Source organism: Sinocyclocheilus grahami, unplaced genomic scaffold (assembly GCF_001515645.1).
Source record: "Sinocyclocheilus grahami isolate Dianchi unplaced genomic scaffold, SAMN03320097.WGS_v1.1 scaffold519.1, whole genome shotgun sequence".
NCBI classification, from domain to species: domain Eukaryota; kingdom Metazoa; phylum Chordata; class Actinopteri; order Cypriniformes; family Cyprinidae; genus Sinocyclocheilus; species Sinocyclocheilus grahami.
The window spans coordinates 346,463-364,568 of record NW_015505698.1 but is presented as its reverse complement, the minus strand read 5'-3'; the positions used below and the strand labels follow the sequence as shown (position 1 = coordinate 364,568).

General features: G+C 36.2%; 1 protein-coding gene across 1 annotated transcript in view; it reads right to left on the bottom strand.

Annotated features, from left to right (window-relative positions):
* snx14 (sorting nexin 14) overlaps positions 1–18,106 on the bottom strand; it is a 52,697-nt gene that overhangs the window by 23,377 nt on the left and 11,214 nt on the right. The window contains exons 13-21 of the mRNA XM_016237590.1: positions 14,418–14,573; positions 14,209–14,333; positions 14,064–14,122; positions 12,843–12,866; positions 5,163–5,295; positions 3,581–3,773; positions 3,384–3,467; positions 3,195–3,295; positions 2,650–2,761 (exon numbers count right to left, since the gene is read on the bottom strand). Coding sequence (XP_016093076.1) covers positions 2,650–2,761; positions 3,195–3,295; positions 3,384–3,467; positions 3,581–3,773; positions 5,163–5,295; positions 12,843–12,866; positions 14,064–14,122; positions 14,209–14,333; positions 14,418–14,573 — 987 coding nt within the window. The remainder of the gene's footprint in view (positions 1–2,649; positions 2,762–3,194; positions 3,296–3,383; positions 3,468–3,580; positions 3,774–5,162; positions 5,296–12,842; positions 12,867–14,063; positions 14,123–14,208; positions 14,334–14,417; positions 14,574–18,106) is intronic.

Here is an 18,106-nt window from a genome sequence, read left to right as displayed (position 1 = left end):
AAATGCTGGTCATGTGACGATGACTATAATTAAATGTATAATGCAATATTGTTGACAAATAAAAACGAGACTAAATGTGGTTTACAAAATAAAAACGATGCTAAAATGTCTCTTAATTTTCGTTGACCAAAACGAGACGAAACAAAATGTTATAACGTTATTTCGTCTCGTTTAGTCGCGTTATTATTATTATTTTGCAGTATTTCTGTTTCCCGTGTCTCACTTCAGGGGCTGCATCAGGTCGCACTGCGCAGACGCAGGCGACGTCACTTCCCCAAGCCCCACTCTTCATTATTTAGAAGACGACAACAAACAAAGTTAAGTCTGACACAGAGAAAGGGACCGATGGCCGGGTTCGTCTTTATTTAAATTTATGTGCATGTACTTCTAACATGTTTGGTTGGTAAAATAAATGTTGCGTCTTCCGTGTCTGTAATGGATGTATTCTTGAGTCTATAAGGCAGTGGTTCTCAACCCGCGGCCCGTCACAAATTCAAATGCGGCCCACCATGCTGAACACAATTTTTAAAAAATTACTTTCAGTTTTACAATTCATTTTAGTTTTTACATTAATTTAAACATTTACTAAATAAATATAAGCTATAGCCTAATGTTTTTATGTAAAATAATTTAGTTTTTCATATTTTCAGACATGAGCAGTACTCACATAGCCTAATTAACGTTACGCATTTAAAGTAACGACCAAGTGTCCAGCGGCAGACAGTGAGCATATGCTTGATCAATTTAGCCTTCTCAAATCATTAAGACTTGACTAAAATAAAGTCTATAGATATAAAACAGTTCAAGCATATAACAAATGTTTAACGTTAAACCTAGATAAATGTGCGCTGTATCCAATAGTTTGCGCAGAGAGTGGAAGCTGAAGCGCGCTTTACAGGACAGAGACACCAGCGCGATCACTTGCATTTTTTTTCAGTGGATACGCCGTCATTTTTGCTCATAACTAGCTCTGATCTAGCACACAGAAAACTATTTGACTGAAAATTTATCAGAAGAGATGAAAGAAAGATAGTGGTCATCTGCACAATTCAGAAAAAGAGGTTTATTTACCTAATGCAGAGGTAAATAAACATACCTCTGCATTAGGTATGTTTATTTATTTATTTATTTTTACTCTTTGTACAGCAGTTATTGTTCATTCTAAATTTATTTTTTAATGTAGAATATGCTACATAAATACATGAAATGTAGAACATATGAAAAAGTGCTTGTGGCTCGTCTGCCAGTGGGTGCATAAAAGTGAAACTCCGCCTATGATTGTGCTGTTACTCCTTTCGAGCCGAAGTTCACACAATTGGGTGTTATTTATGGGGAGTAGAATTATTTATTTATTTCAATGAATGTAATCGATTAGATATCATAATATTTAGGCTATAATATTATAAATCAGGTTGGTTTGTATTGCTGACGTAATATGTAAATGATATGCGTGCGGCCCGCGAGAATTGCACTTGGACCATAATGCGGCCCGGTGGAAAAAAAGGTTGAGAACCACTGCTATAAGGTAACAATAATATAATAAGATAACCTGGTTTGAAATGGGTTTGGCTAAAAAGAAAATTTTGGTTTAGTCTATACTACTAACATTAGGTACTTATACTATATTGACTGGGTTAAATAGAATTGCATTACTAAAAAGAGACTAAATACAATTTTCATTGACTAAAACTAGACTAAATGTCATCAGTTTTCGTAGACTAAAACTAGACGAAAATAGTCATGGATAATTCTGACTAAAATAAGACTAAAATGCTCAGACTTTTAGTTGACTAAAACTTGACTAGCCTAAAAAGAGTATGAATGTGACTAAAACTAATAATATTTTTTTTTTTTAATTTTTTTATCAGTTTAACCATTATACAGAATGACGAAAATGTGACTAATATTTCATTGACTAAAACCTGACTAAAATGCTCATACATTTCATTGAATAAACAAAAACATGACAAGTTTGTCTAAATATGATAACTAAATTGTATATTTGAGTAAGACTAAGACTAAATTAAAAATGGCTGCCAAAATGAATAGTGCTGTACGGTTAATTAATAATAATCTTATTGCTAAAATGTGAAGTTTTCATTGACTAAAGTTAGACTAAAATACTTCAGGTTTTCTTCGACTAAAACTAGACTAAAATACTTTCGATTTTCTTGGACTAAAACGTTGAGACTTTATGGATTGAAACTAACAAGGACATTTTAGCCCGGGACTAAGACTAAGACTAAAATTAAAATAGCTGACAAAATTAACACTAGTGCCGAATAATCGGCAAAACCGATCAATCGGTCAACCTCTAGTTTTGACAATGTTGTCGTCCATTTTTAGTACATCATTGTCAATTAAACGTACCCTCAGATGAGGGTGACATGCAATATGTGCAGTGTTGGGGGGCTCCAGAAACGAGTTTGAGAGCAAAGGAAGGTCTTAGCCAGTATTAGAATATGTTCCTCAGTGAGTGTATATATACAGTGTAAAATATACACACTAATCAGGTTCAGAGAGGATTTTAAAAAAAAATGGTGAAAGAAGCACAGAAGAAAAAGCCAAATAAAACCAACCCCAATGTGCAGATGTGTTGTGTGAAGTTAAGCAGATTGTGTGGATATGGTTAAGGGAGGTTAAACATACCCAGGTTTACATCCAGAAGCATTTTGTCATTGAACTGAGACTCAATGCTGTGAGGTGACAGGAAGTCTGCCAGCAGCTGACTGTTACTCAGTTCAGGGTGATGCAGCAGTTTCTTTAGAAAAAAAGCAGATTCATGTCATTATCGTATGCATTATGTCATCATAACCAGAAATCAAAACATATAGTAAGAGACTGAAGTTTAAAAAAGAAAAGCAGAGTTTGTGTCCCTAATAAACTGAGAAATATTGATAACAATCATGCACTACACATTTTACATGCTACACAAGTAAATTATACATGCAGCAAATCATTGTTAATTTCATTATATATGTCTCTCTAATTCACTGTCTATTCAGCATTTAACTAGTTTCAATGATACACACCTACACTGCTAAACAACTCGAACACGATACGTTAAATTTACATTAATAATCTATTTGATACATTATAAGGCCTGATTTCAAGTACCATTGTGGCAGACTGATGCAGTTTGTACTTCTCTTTGTAAATAAGATGAAGCAAGTGTACAAGCTCAAGTAAATTACCTGTAAATATTCCTCAAATTCACTTCGTTTGGAGGACAAGAATTCATAATTCTTTGGTCCAATGATTCTTTTGGAAGGGAGTTGAGCATCCTGGAATGGGCCTGTAATAGAAAAACAAACTAGAGATATAAATAATCCATAAACATGACGTCTCGGTCATGAAGAGAGAGAGACAACAAACAACTTTACCATGAAATTCTGTGAGTTTAGATTCCAGAACATAAAACTCCAGATATCTTCTGTACACAGACCAGCACTCAGTCTCATGCCCCACTGAAAAGCAAATAAGCACTTTCTCAAAATGGCTCTGTTCTCACAGGACATCGGTGTAATACAAAATAGTTTATTCAAATGGAATTTAGTGAAAATTTAGATCTGAAACTCACCGTTCTTCCTGTCGTGGCGCTCCACGTCGATGCAGAAGACTGGAGTGCGCTCTTTCTTAACCTCGTCTTCAAAAAAATCCACATAAGGGATTGAGATGGTCCAAGCAGCAAGGTTGCGCAACGCTCCTGGAGTTCCAGCCACCTCCGCAGGGCCTGGAGAGTCGTCCTCAAACACCATCACTGCTTCCTCCACCTGACGGTACAGAGCAGTGAATGCTCAGCCAGCAGTTTCAAATATTTCTAGCACCAAGATGGAACTCAGTTAAACTCAAAAAAGAGTGGAAATGAAAATGCCTGCATATTTGTGTGCACACTCTGCAAAGGTTTCAATTGCAACATGTTTTTGAAGGATTGAGCATTGTAGCCAGATATGTCCGTTGAGTGTGAGAACGCAATGGCCAAACAGAAAGGTTTAAGTTTTAGAATCCACTCAGTTCTGCTCAAAATGGCATAAATGCAGACTAATCGGCTACGTAATGCTTTAATGTACTATTTACTTGTAATTATTATTAGCATTATCAATTTATTTTTAACTTACTTTTTATTTTTGTTAAGTATTATTGTATTATTTAAGTATTTTTTTATGTATTTTCTTTGAATTCTCGCATAGTTAGTTTAAACCGTTCCAACTGTTTTTGCTATTGTACCAAAATTGGTACCGAGCACCTTGATGTTTCACTGGTATTGGTACCGAGTACTGAAATGTTGGTATTAGTTCTAGTAACACTTTAGTTTAGGGACCAATTCTTATTATTTGCAAACTAGTTGCTTATTATCATGCATATTACTAGCATATTGGCCATTTATTAGTACATTTGAAGCACTTATTATCGCTTTATTCTGCATGACCATATTTTAGATCCATTAATCCTAACCAATACCCACATTTTCAGGTTAGTTCTGATGGTTTGGCACATCAGTTATTTTTTTGCAGTTTAAAATGCTATTTAAAAAAAAAAAAACTCCAGTACACTTTAATTAAAACTCCAGTACCCTTCTGAACACTGTAGAAAAACATGGATTATCATATGTTTACTTCAGATTTCTTTTGAAAGAAGTATTATTTTTATGGATTGGCCATTATTGAGTGCTATAAAACGCATGTAATGTCTTTTTCATTCATACTGGACGCTTGAGGGCGCCCTCGTGCAGAAAATCCACATATGCATCACGAAAGTAACGGATCTCAAGACGCTCCAGGAAATCCCTAACATGGACAAAAGCATCCTGCTATCGCTGAAACTGAATAAAAGAACACAGAAACACTTCGAATGACAACATTAAAAAAGAACGAGAAATAAGAGAGAAATAAAACGCAAAGAAATTATTTAAACACAAAACAAAAAAAAATCTCTGATTGTTTGAACTCTTTATCTTTTCCTGTTGCTTGTTTTGAATACTGCGTATGGACGGAGGCATCACCAGGTTTTTGCGTAGTTTAGAGTGACAAACATAACTATTAATAAGCAGCAAATTAAGTGTTGATTGAGGCAAAAGTTGTGGTTAATAGTGAGAATTGGTCCCTAAACTAAAGTGTGACCTGAATTCTGAAACTGATCAGTGTCAACATGTTTTTCCTCACTGTGTCGTCTTCTCCTTCAATCATGGCGTACTGTGGTAGCATTGCGCCCTCCATCGTGCTACTCTTAAACACGCCTTTTATTTTGCTTCCAATACGACTGATCCCAAATGACTCGCCACGCTTTGACGTGTTCCTGTACACAAAAGCACACAGTTATTGTTTTGTCACAAATTCAAAAAGTGTGGCTTAAAAAAAACATACACAATGCACCAAAGTCACACAACCAATGAAAAGGCACATAATACAATGAAAACATGATAACAGGAAATTATGGGTATACCTAAACGCCTTTAAAAGAACATAAGGAATAGAGGCTCAAACAATGCAAGGCAATGCAAGGCAATCCAGTAAACCCATGCATCAATCCTGCTGCCTGTGCTGAACTTGGACCAGTTTTACCTCCAGACAACAACCTTTGGTTTTACAGACAGACAGCCAAACTGGTCTAAGATGAGCAGCAAGCTGGGAACGTCTTCCACCCCAGACTTACTTCCTGGGGAGGGCTGGTAATACTGTAGGGCGACGTATTAAGATGGAAGTGGGTGTGGCTCTGGAATTGACCAATGGGGACCCGTGGCCAGTGATATAATTCCTGGCCAAAGGGATGCTGTTAAGTCTAAATGAAGCAAATAAGCATGCCCGCACAGATAATGGGAAGAAAACGGATAAACATCAGCACTAAAGGACAGCTGGAGATGGACAAACAAAATGGTTCGAATGCACATAAAATTATGATTCATTACTAGATTCATTTATATGAAGATTTATTAAATTGAGATCTAGTGCGTGTAGCCATGTAAGAGGCCGTTTACACGACAACGTTTTCAGCCAAAAACAGGAAACTTTTTATGCGTTTTGCCTGTTCGTTTACTCGACAATGGCGTTTTGGGGACTGAAAATGCATATTTTTGAAAATGGGTTTCAAAGTGCAAGTTTTTGAAAATGCCACCGTTGTTGTTTCCGTGTAAACACCCAATACGAGAATCTTTGAAAACCGTGACGTCATGCGCGTGTGTAGTACGTGTTCGATATTTAGACATGCGCAGTATGTGTCGATTTTAAAGGCAGGCATGAACAAACATACACAACAATGGCGGAGTACATGCTACTGTCGTTGCTATTTAAGAGTTTGCAAACGCTTCTTCAGCAAAGTATGGATTTACTTCACCAATATTACAACCAACAGCGGCGACGCATCATATACAACATATAATCGTCACTTCCCTACAGGTACTGTTTACTAACAAGGTGACACCACCAACTACTGGCATGGCATACGTAATACAGCGTTTTTGGCCGTTTTCGCAGATATGCACAAACGTGAATGGTTTTGAACACGTTGTCGTCTATACGTGAAAATTTAAAAAAAATGCAAGGGAAAAATGTTTCCATTTTTGACTACATCGTTGTCGTGTAAACGTAGCCAGTTTGAGTCTCAGACTAACTAATGAAGATGTATTCTTAATTTGCTGGTGTTTTTTCTAACGTCTTCCACCCCAGACTTACTTCCTGGGGAGGGCTGGTAATACTGTAGGGCGACGTATTAAGATGGAAGTGGGTGTGGCTCTGGAATTGACCAATGGGGACCCGTGGCCAGTGATATAATTCCTGGCCAAAGGGATGCTGTTAAGTCTAAATGAAGCAAATAAGCATGCCCGCACAGATAATGGGAAGAAAACGGATAAACATCAGCACTAAAGGACAGCTGGAGATGGACAAACAAAATGGTTCGAATGCACATAAAATTATGATTCATTACTAGATTCATTTATATGAAGATTTATTAAATTGAGATCTAGTGCGTGTAGCCATGTAAGAGGCCGTTTACACGACAACGTTTTCAGCCAAAAACAGGAAACTTTTTATGCGTTTTGCCTGTTCGTTTACTCGACAATGGCGTTTTGGGGATTGAAAACGCATATTTTTGAAAATGGGTTTCAAAGTGCAAGTTTTTGAAAATGCCACCGTTGTTGTTTCCGTGTAAACACCCAATACGAGAATCTTTGAAAACCGTGACGTCATGCGCGTGTGTAGTACGTGTTCGATATTTAGACATGCGCAGTATGTGTCGATTTTAAAGGCAGGCATGAACAAACATACACAACAATGGCGGAGTACATGCTACTGTCGTTGCTATTTAAGAGTTTGCAAACGCTTCTTCAGCAAAGTATGGATTTACTTCACCAATATTACAACCAACAGCGGCGACGCATCATATACAACATATAATCGTCACTTCCCTACAGGTACTGTTTACTAACAAGGTGACACCACCAACTACTGGCATGGCATACGTAATACAGCGTTTTTGGCCGTTTTCGCAGATATGCACAAACGTGAATGGTTTTGAACACGTTGTCGTCTATACGTGAAAATTTAAAAAAAATGCAAGGGAAAAATGTTTCCATTTTTGACTACATCGTTGTCGTGTAAACGTAGCCAGTTTGAGTCTCAGACTAACTAATGAAGATGTATTCTTAATTTGCTGGTGTTTTTTCTATTTGTATGTGTTTTCTTAAGTTGCAGAGCGTTGTGCTCTCTCGGCAACTGTAGAAATAAGACACGTGAGGTCTCAATTTGGTACTTGCGCATTGTTTTGTCAGATAATGAAGTGTGTACAGAGAAAGCCACCTGTCACATTTTGTGTATATTGTGCTTAGTCAAAGTTATAACAAAATTCCCATTTTGACAAGTATTTACATAAGCAGTTGGTTATGGTTGGATCCGTGGATTAGGTCTTAAAAGTGATAGCAGCCTAATAAACCTGCTATTGTCTGTGTCATTAATGTTAATCAAACAACAAAAAAGAGACAATCATTTACTGCTCTTGACTGAATTACTTTGTTAGCTTTAATAAAAATAATTCTATATTCAGTTCATGATATATCTCTATAATTTAATTTCAAAAGATATTTTCAGTAAATGAAAATATGTGACCCTGGACCACAAAACCAGTCATAAGGGTCAATTTTTTGAAATTGAGATTTATACACCATCTCAAAGCTGAATAAATAATCTTTCCATTGATGTATGGTTTGTTAGGATAGGACAATATTTGGCCGAGACACAACTATTTGAAAATCTGGAATCAGAGGGTGCAAAAAAATCGAAATATTGAGAAAATCATCTTTAAAGTTGTTCAAATGAAGTTCTTAGCAATGCATATTACTAATTAAAAATTAAGTTTTGATATATTTACAGTAGGAAATTTACAAAATATATTTATGGAACATGATCTTTACTTAATATCCTAATGATTTTTGGCATAAAAGAAAAATCAATCATTTTGACCCATACAATGTATTTTGGCTATTGCTACAAATATACCCCAGCGACTTAAGACGACTTAAGCGACTTAAGTCCAGGGTCACATATTATCTTAAAGGTTACACATTATTTGTCAGATGTACTAGACCATTTTGTGCCAGTGGGCAATGCCAGACTTTTCTACCAGTACTATATTTAATATATTTTGTATATTTCAGACCTGTGGGAAACACTGTACAGTGCATTTGCTGGCCACCTCACTCCTATTGCACCGAAAAACTGAAGAACACTTGCAGAATTTTTTTTAAAAATTAAATAAAATATTGCAAGATACAAACAGATTTCCCAACTGCAATGCAATGCAATATCCACATGTCAGAACATCAAGTAAGTGTATTTACTTGTCTCATTAGTGTGTAGTGCAGTTGTCATTGCTAGGAAACGCTTGTTTTGTTTACTGTGTGGAGACGTGCTGGTATCGCATTTGGTCTCGTTCCGTATCGCGTATCTTGTCAGTGTCTGCACTTGCTTGGCCATTTGTTGTGGAGAAAATAAGGAAAGTGTGTCCAGCTGAATTAATGTAGTATTTTGTTAGATGGGTATAAAAAAGCTTAGTTTACCGCGGCAGCGTGGAAATGAAATAATATATATATTGAATTTATAAATGTGTGTGTAATATAGTATATATATATATATATATATATATATATATGTATGTGTGTGTGGTTGTACATACACATATGTAGTTGTTTATTTTGGTGTTTGGCTTAGTGTTATGTTAGAATCATTAATATACTCATACCTTTTGTTCTTTAATATTTTGAATTGTTTTTAGCTTTATTTTTTAGTTTTTCATTTAAATGTTAAGTTTTAAATGTGTCATTTTTATTTAATTTATTAATGTTTAAAATGTGTATAAGTAGTATTTATAAAGTTTTAGCTTTTAGTTTTGGATCTGTTTTTAGTTGTTTTAATACTACAATTGATTGCTTCTGTTGTCCTCATTTGTAAGTCGCTTTGGATAAAAGCGTCTGATAAATGACTAAATAAATAAATGAATAAAATCAGTCTAACAAAGAACAAAACTGTGTTGATGACATGAGAGCTTGGGAGGAAGACCTAGGTGCTGGATTTGCCAAAGTGTACGAGGCAGAATCAAATCTTTTTTTTTTTTAAATTGCAAACTATTGGAGATATTTAGAATGTTGCTACACTTTGTTTTCATTCTGTGTAATAATCTGTATTTATACCACAAAAAATTGTGTGTTTCCCGTCCCACTGAGGGCAACTGGACTGTTCTTGGCCAAAATAAGCTGTTATATGATCCAGATTTCATGATGCCACAGGAAATCAAGGGTCTAATTATGTAAGATTAGTCAGGAAGTGAATGTTAACAGCTCCACTAAACTCCTGCTAAAGCTGGCGGCACGACAGTAGACTCGAAACAACTCAATTTGGATTGGCGGGAGACACATTTAGCAACTGTTGTTGCTGATTTTGCCCTTCTCAGACAGTGAGGAGAAGAGATGATAGGTGACACACTAAAAGACTGCATTCATATTTGTCCCTCTTACATCTGGCTATGGGAAATAAAATGGGAAAAAAGGCAGGTCTTAACAGAAACCTGTTGTAATGGACTGTTTACAGTTGAATGATGGATTATCTCAGCAGAGAGCTATCACCACTTCACTGCCAAGAAACACAGTCATGCCCACTGACTCTCTACATATGTCCAGCGATTATGTAGGAATTTTTTTGGCAAAAAGTCAGTTTGTGTGACGCTTACCAGAGTTAAAAAACTGAACTGACTTCTGTAGAGCTCCTTTACTGCTGAGTTTGAAGTCTTTCATAATATTATATTACATAATATTTTCCTGTTTATAACTGTGAAGCTGCTGGACTGTATAAAGTGCTGTATAAAAATAAATGTGACTTCTCTGCAAAGATAAATTAAGATGGCGATTGTAATCCATTGTGATTATGTTCATGTGGTGCTCCTGTTCTACATTCATTTGTTGCCAAAACAGTACAATTCAATATGCTATGAGATCAGATAAAAATTTCAGAGGAAGTGGTTAACTTAACCATTTTCCATTCCATTCCTAAGCCTCAAAAACTCAGGATTTCAGTAAAAGCAGATGATTGTTGATATTCCCTGATCATATTCCCAACCACTATTATTTTTATTATTATTATTTGTAGGTATGCAATGAACAGCTGACTTAACAGCCATTCACACGGTCAAACCTGTGTGAAGCCTGACCTCCAGTTGGGAAAATTGGCAGAATAAACATGTAAAAACTGTAAACCATCTCCTAGAATCCTTTTGGTGTGAAGACGAAGGACCAAATGAAAAAGCCTGAACTCTGATGTTTTCACCTATAAAATACTCCTCAGATATCAAATAGGGATGAGCAATATAACAGTATAACAATACAAAACTTAACTGGGCAATATAACGATATGAAAAAGAAAAATCTATATTTCTCATTATTTTCCAGTGATTTATGTATAGCGGGGTGACCCGGGGTCCAAAAGTCTGAGATCACATGTTAAGAATGCTAGTTTATTCATTTAAACCCTTAAATGAGCATTGTACAGTGTCTTCTTGTTTCCACTGAATGACATCAGATTCTCTTTGGGATGTACTATAGAATTATTTTTTAGAAGTGGTCTAAGACTCTGACCCCACTCTCTATATTTTGACATTTGTGACACTTTTTTGTTCTAAAAATGTTTAAAAGGGTGAATATTTTTAGTGAGAGTAGCTATTAAAGGGGTCATGAACTGCCTTTTTATTATTTTTTTTGTACTGTTCTTAGGTCCCCTTATAATTTTATCAAGAAACTATTTTTAACCCCCTCATCAGGAGGCTCGGTTTTAATCGGCGTGAAGGACTGTAGACTAGGAAGTAAACGCCCACTGCTACTACGCTGGCCAACAGTTGTGTGTTAGACAGCGTACATTCATCACAGATGAATGCTGCTGTGATTTAGGTCAAAAAGGCATAAATAACTCAATACATACAGTATCAAACGATCTGTAATAACAGACAAAGCAATAGGGAACTAGTGAATTAACTAGGCTATATGAAGTGGTATAAATATATCCATTTTCTGCCGCTATGTCTTGACTTTGTGATCATTCTAAATGTATTGTAATAGACGGAATCATGCAGTGAAAGAACGCACTCTAAATGCATATGCACACACTAGTCTAGACTTCATGTAATGTAAGCAGGCACTCTGTAGGGGTCTTTTGAATGTTTTTTTTGCAAAATACTGGATAATGTCAAATCGCACATTGTTAAAACAACAATTACGATATTATCGCAGACGATATATATCACACACCTCTAATTGTTTGTTAACAAACCTGCTGTAAAATTAAGTGAACAAAGGACTTACTGTTCTTACTGTTGCGACCTGGATCTTTATTAAAAATAAGTTCATCCACTATTTCCTAACGTTGGGATCAGAAGGAAGGGAACGCAAAGACTGTTTTTCCACAACTTGGCACTGCACAGCGTCTTGTTGTCTTCAGAGCATCTTTACTGGAATATTTCCGAAATTTACTGGAAATTTTCCACCTTTTTGTAACCCTAGAAGGAAAGCAATGCAAAGACTGTTTCCACAGCTTGACTTTGCACAGCATCTTGTTGTCTTCAGAGCATCTTTATCGTTTGGTTTCTGCGTAGACCTGTGCATTCGCCTCTCTTGTAAACACTATATGTGCGAATCAGTGGGCGGGGCTAAACAGGCAGTGATGTAGAATCAGTGGGCGGGGCTAAACAGGCAGTGATGTAGAATCGATGGGCGGGGCTAAACAGGCAGCGATGTAGAATCGTGGGCGGGGCTAAACAGGCAGTGACGTAGAATCGGTGGGCGGGGCTAAACAAGCAGCGATGTAGAATCGGTGGGCGGGGCTAAACAGGCAGCGCTGTAGAATCGGTGGGCGGGGCTAAACAGGCAGCGATGTAGAATCGTGGGCGGGGCTATACAGACAGCAATGTAAAAGCAGGCTTTGATCTTCGTCTGCGGAGACGGTGGTTATCCACACTATTACATCATAGAGTAGAGCATTCCATAAGCTGTCGTTTTGGCAGACTGCTGTTTTTAGACTAACGAGAAAGTTTTGAGTTCTAAAACTTACAGGATGTTTTTATAGTACAATGACCTCTTATATGTCAAAAGATCAAGGGAATTTTCAGTTCATGACCCCTTTAACATCCTTCAAATACAGAAAATGTCAGGTTATCTGACATATATCTGATATATTGCCCAACTCTTCTTTCAAAGCAGTTTAACTATCCTTCATGACATTGAGGCACGTCTTATGACTTTCAGGCAGCTTTATATGGCATGCAGTGAGAGCACTGGACAACAGTCACTTAAACCTCAACAATGCACTTACCTTAAATCATCCAAACTCAAATTCCTGGAATAACAGGCAAAAAAGGATACAATCTGTCTACAGACGTCTCTCACTGCTACACATGCACACGCAACTATATCAAGTGCATAATACTCACTGTGTGATCATGAAGCCCACTCACATTCATGTTGTATGAGCGTTCTCGCTCACACAGAATATACAGCAAAGAAAGATTTAACCCACGTGTAAAAAGTAATGACAATGTCATCAAGTGTTCAATTAATCTCTCCAATTTTTCACACAAAATCAAAATGAAACTATATTTTGCGTAAAAAAAAGCCTATTTTTGCTAATTGCTATTATTCTAAATCAGAAATTTGTTAGATTTTGTACTACTATAACACAATAATTATTAAAATCAACATAAATGAAAAAAATTTATAAATTAAAAAATTACGAATAACAGGCAAAAAAGGATACAATCTGTCTACAGACGTCTCTCACTGCTACACATGCACACGCAACTATATCAAGTGCATAATACTCACTGTGTGATCATGAAGCCCACTCACATTCATGTTGTATGAGCGTTCTCGCTCACACAGAATATACAGCAAAGAAAGATTTAACCCACGTGTAAAAAGTAATGACAATGTCATCAAGTGTTCAATTAATCTCTCCAATTTTTCACACAAAATCAAAATGAAACTATATTTTGCGTAAAAAAAAAGCCTATTTTTGCTAATTGCTATTATTCTAAATCAGAAATTTGTTAGATTTTGTACTACTATAACACAATAATTATTAAAATCAACATAAATGAAAAAAATTTATAAATTAAAAAATTATAATAAGAAGGGGGGATTCTAATAATAACAATAATTATTATTATAATTATAATAATTATTACTGTCAAAATATTTAGTTTTAATAAACCATTAAAATATTTTTAAAGACATTTTTACTTTAGTAAAACTACTACTGGTACAGTAGTACGCGGTACGCGAAATACTACTACTACTACTACTAATACTACTAATAATAATTTATTATTTTATTTTAATTGTATTTTATTGAACAACAGCAAAATTACAATTCTAATATTTAACCCTTTCTTCATTTGAATTGCTCTCAAATGAGGTGTCAGTCTTTTTCATAATCAAACCATGTAAACAGAACCTTCTATAGCAGTCTAAATTGTATTCCGCTGCTGTGTGAGTTTAGCAACAGCTCACACACACATATAAGAAGAAAACTCACCTGTTTAGCTTTGAATTTCTAGCAGGAGATTCAGCACCCCAGAGCAGATGCCGAAAATACTGAGCAAGAACAGAGACAGACGCATGATGGAGAATTCAAACACACCATCTTAAGCAGCTCTACAATGGCATTTCCTGGAAGTTACCTCATCGCTGTGGCAGAACATGGGGGTGAAGACATTCTCCAGCAGAGACAGCACATGTTCATAGGCCTCAAACAGACATGGCATCGTCTGGAGCTTCACCACCCCTGTATACGGCCCCTGAGCGACTGCAGGAAGTGACAGAGACAGAGAGAATGAGAGACCACGGCACACGACACATGTGCAGCACAGAAAAGCATAATGAGACTGACTGTTGTGGATTTCCTCTATGATGAAAGGGTCAAAGCTGATCTTGTCGATGCTCTCCTCCAGACAATACGTCTCATAGATCTTCAGCACCTCCTCATGCAAACGCTGCATCTCCGTGTCACTCAGATCAGGACACAGGATCCGGTCATTAAACTCCTCTACACACAAAAACATAAAGGACTGGTTTTTGAGTGAACGATTCATTTAGCCTTGGTTAACATTTGACCTTTAAGCAGTGCATACATTAACATCATGAAATAATTGTTCACAATACATGATATACTATTCTTGATTTAATGAATAATATATATATTGTAATGAATCAACTCATGGGAAATATGAATAATTAACCATAACTAGTTATAATTAATTATTCATATTTTAGATCCGCTGTAGATATTTAGTTTGTCAATTGTCAACTGTCTGTCAATTCTAAGAACGTTAATTTCCTGGTTAAGGGAAATAACTTCTTACTGTACAATTCTACAAAAAGCTTGTAGCGTAAATCTTGCATAATAAGTGACTCCAGTGATAAGCAAACAATGAGCACGTCAAGTGTGATACGAGTAAGGTTTTATTAACTACATAAACACTTAAACTAGTCCAACACACTACATAAACACATAAACTGGTCTAACATACACATCCACATACACACACACACACATACAGACAGTTGGTATAGGAAAGGGTTAAAGTTTTACTCAGTACAGAAAGAGAAATAAGGACTATGAAGTTATAGAAACATTTGCATATTCAGCAGATCTACACCTGAGGGATACGTCAGATTCTTAGTTCAAACACACCTGTTTTATGACTCTTTGTGTGGAAACATGGTACTTAGTATCTGGAACTTGAATCGAAAATACTAAAGATTCTCAGGACACTAATATATTGCCTATGTACCAACATATAATATACACTCTTGTTTAGATCATCAGAAGGCGAATTCATAGATACTAAACACGGTATATGTAAGGTTATATGAATGAGTGGTTTATCGTAAGCATGAATAAAATAGTCTATAATACAACAGATTAATACAAAACAGCAATAATATACACAATGGCCTGAAGAATATGTGTGTTCATTCAAAGAAAGGTTTTCCTATGAATTAATTAGAGCACAGTCCATTTCTACTGTGCCTTTCCTATGGGGACAATGAGTGGGTTATTCTACTCACATTCCTGGGGGGTCATAAAACCAGTGATATCATGATTAGTTGTCATGGGGACCAGGGGGCCTGGTGTTTTGCAGAAATCCTGGCATCCAGTTTATTGAGTGAGGGGACTGTGACGATTTGTTAATCTAATGAATAATTGATTTGTTAAATCAAATAAAAATTAGTGTGTCAGATTGGTCGAGATGCTACAATATACATTATATATGTGTATACCTTAGAGATATCAATTTAACGTGTTAATTTGGTGCAATTAATTTTGAAAGAAATAACAAATTACAATTATCGCATTTAACACACCCCGTCCCATACATCATTAAAATGGCTTGCAGTTTCTGACGAACATGATTCAGGATGACGACTGACTGCATGAAGGAGCCTATTGGAATGCAGTTATATGCCCCTAAAGTTCAAGATATGAGGGGGAAAAATGTCCCTGTGTGGGTTTTTGTATTTATATCACATGGTATAGTTTAACAATGTCACGGAAGCAAGAGTGCTGTTTTCCCGAATATCAGCACGATTGCAAATGTGAATATTGATTTGAACTGTTCAATAACAAGATGTTAATTTTGATACATTTTTGACACAATATTGTTAGTATTGTCTGTTTTTGCTCAATTTCACCACACAAAAACACCACACACAGTGTATCGTTTGTGCTAAATAAATATTTTTCAGCTAAGGGATTCATCTGCCAAAAAAAAAAAAGGTTCCAGGTCCCAGTACAATGATGCAGCCCCTCTCTGACTTCCACAGTGGAGAAAGATTTGCTACATTGTGTTTGGATCTTGGTGGACTAACATAAACAAGTCATCATATAAGGCTGCTAAGAACAGCTTCTAGATATATCTTAAATAGCAAGAAGATCCCAGTGCAAGGCATGGAAAGGAGAGGACTTCCCATTGGTCCACAAGGAGCTTCTTATGAACTAACTGCCCTTTAACCATCTTGAAACTCATTTCTAAAGGCCCAGACACACCAAACTGACATCAAAGAACTAGCAGTATCGAAAACCGACTGCAGAGTCACCTCAGGTCACCTGTGGTGGGTCAAAAAAAAAAAAAGACACTTGAACAGACTGAAAAGACTACAGCCAACAGCCAGCTAGCATGCATCTTCTAAGCTGAACAGTCAAACAAGTCTGATCCCTCTCCACTGACCATTAAACATGCTCAATTGGTGGACAACACAGTAAAAACTAGGCAACAGACTCTCAGTGGTGGCCCAACACTGGCCAAACCATCAGCTTAGTAAGCTTTAAGAGGCCACAAAGATCCATCCAAATCTATTCGTAACTACTGTATGTTTGAAAAGCTTAAAATTTATGTAAACTCAACACATAAACTTCATACTCTTTCAGAGAAATAAGTATTCTTAATGACAGTCGTAATACACAAATACAACTGTTCTGCACATAGAAATGAATGCATGGAAGATCCAAATTCAAACTGTAATATACTTCTCTTTGGAGAGAAATGTGATAAACGAAGGGATAAATGAACCTTTTCAAAAGATTTGGATTCTCTAGCCTGTGAGGAAAAGGACAGTAAAAGATAGACTACCTCTTCGACCAGCGAGACAACAACCTATACTGTACATCACTTCTTGAGTGTCCATCACAAAGACAGACAAAAGCAGATTGATCAATTTCTGAGTCTCTGGCCCAGAGAGGCAGAAGACACACAGGCACATTTGCAACCAAGATAAACTCCGTCGAGCAAGCTTTCACTTTCGGAGTACACTATATGGACAAAAGTATTGGGACACACCTCATAATTTTGGAATTCAGTTGTTGCATTCCGACCCATTACCACAAGTCAAGTGTATAAAATTAAGCATCTAGCCATGCAGCCTACATTTACAAACATTTGTGAAAAAATGGGTCTTTCTGAAGAGCTCAGTGAGTCAGTTCGTGAAATTTCATCCCTGGTAGATATTCCATGGTAATGATACAAAGTCTGATTCATTGGTTCTTGCGGAAAGTTCAGTTCAATGAAAGTTTCAATCATGTAAGTTAATGTGGTCACAATTTAATTCGTTGATCATCCATGTTGGATAAGAAAGACCAGTATTGAGTAGCCTACATCTTGGGAAAGTTTCCTAAACGTTTCGCACCTACAGCACACATTACAGACACTGATGTTCTACATGTTTAAATACAGAAAGAATAAACCAGTTTTATAAACTCATTGATTTAGCTTAACAACTTAATCTGCATGCATAATAAACCATAGTAAAATTCAGTTTTAATAGAAATGTTGGCCTATTTAATAAAACTAGGCATAAACATATTTCCTGTACTTTTTGTTTGTTATTAAAGGGGTCATATGATGCGATTTCACTCTTTGGAGTGTTACAAGCTGTTCATGCATATATAAGATCCCTAAAGTTGCAAAGACTAAAGTCTCAAACCCAAAGAGATATTCTTTATAAAAGTTAAGACTCGTCCACGCCCTACTAAAACGCCTTGTTCTAACATACCTCCATATGTCTATGTCACTGTGTGGG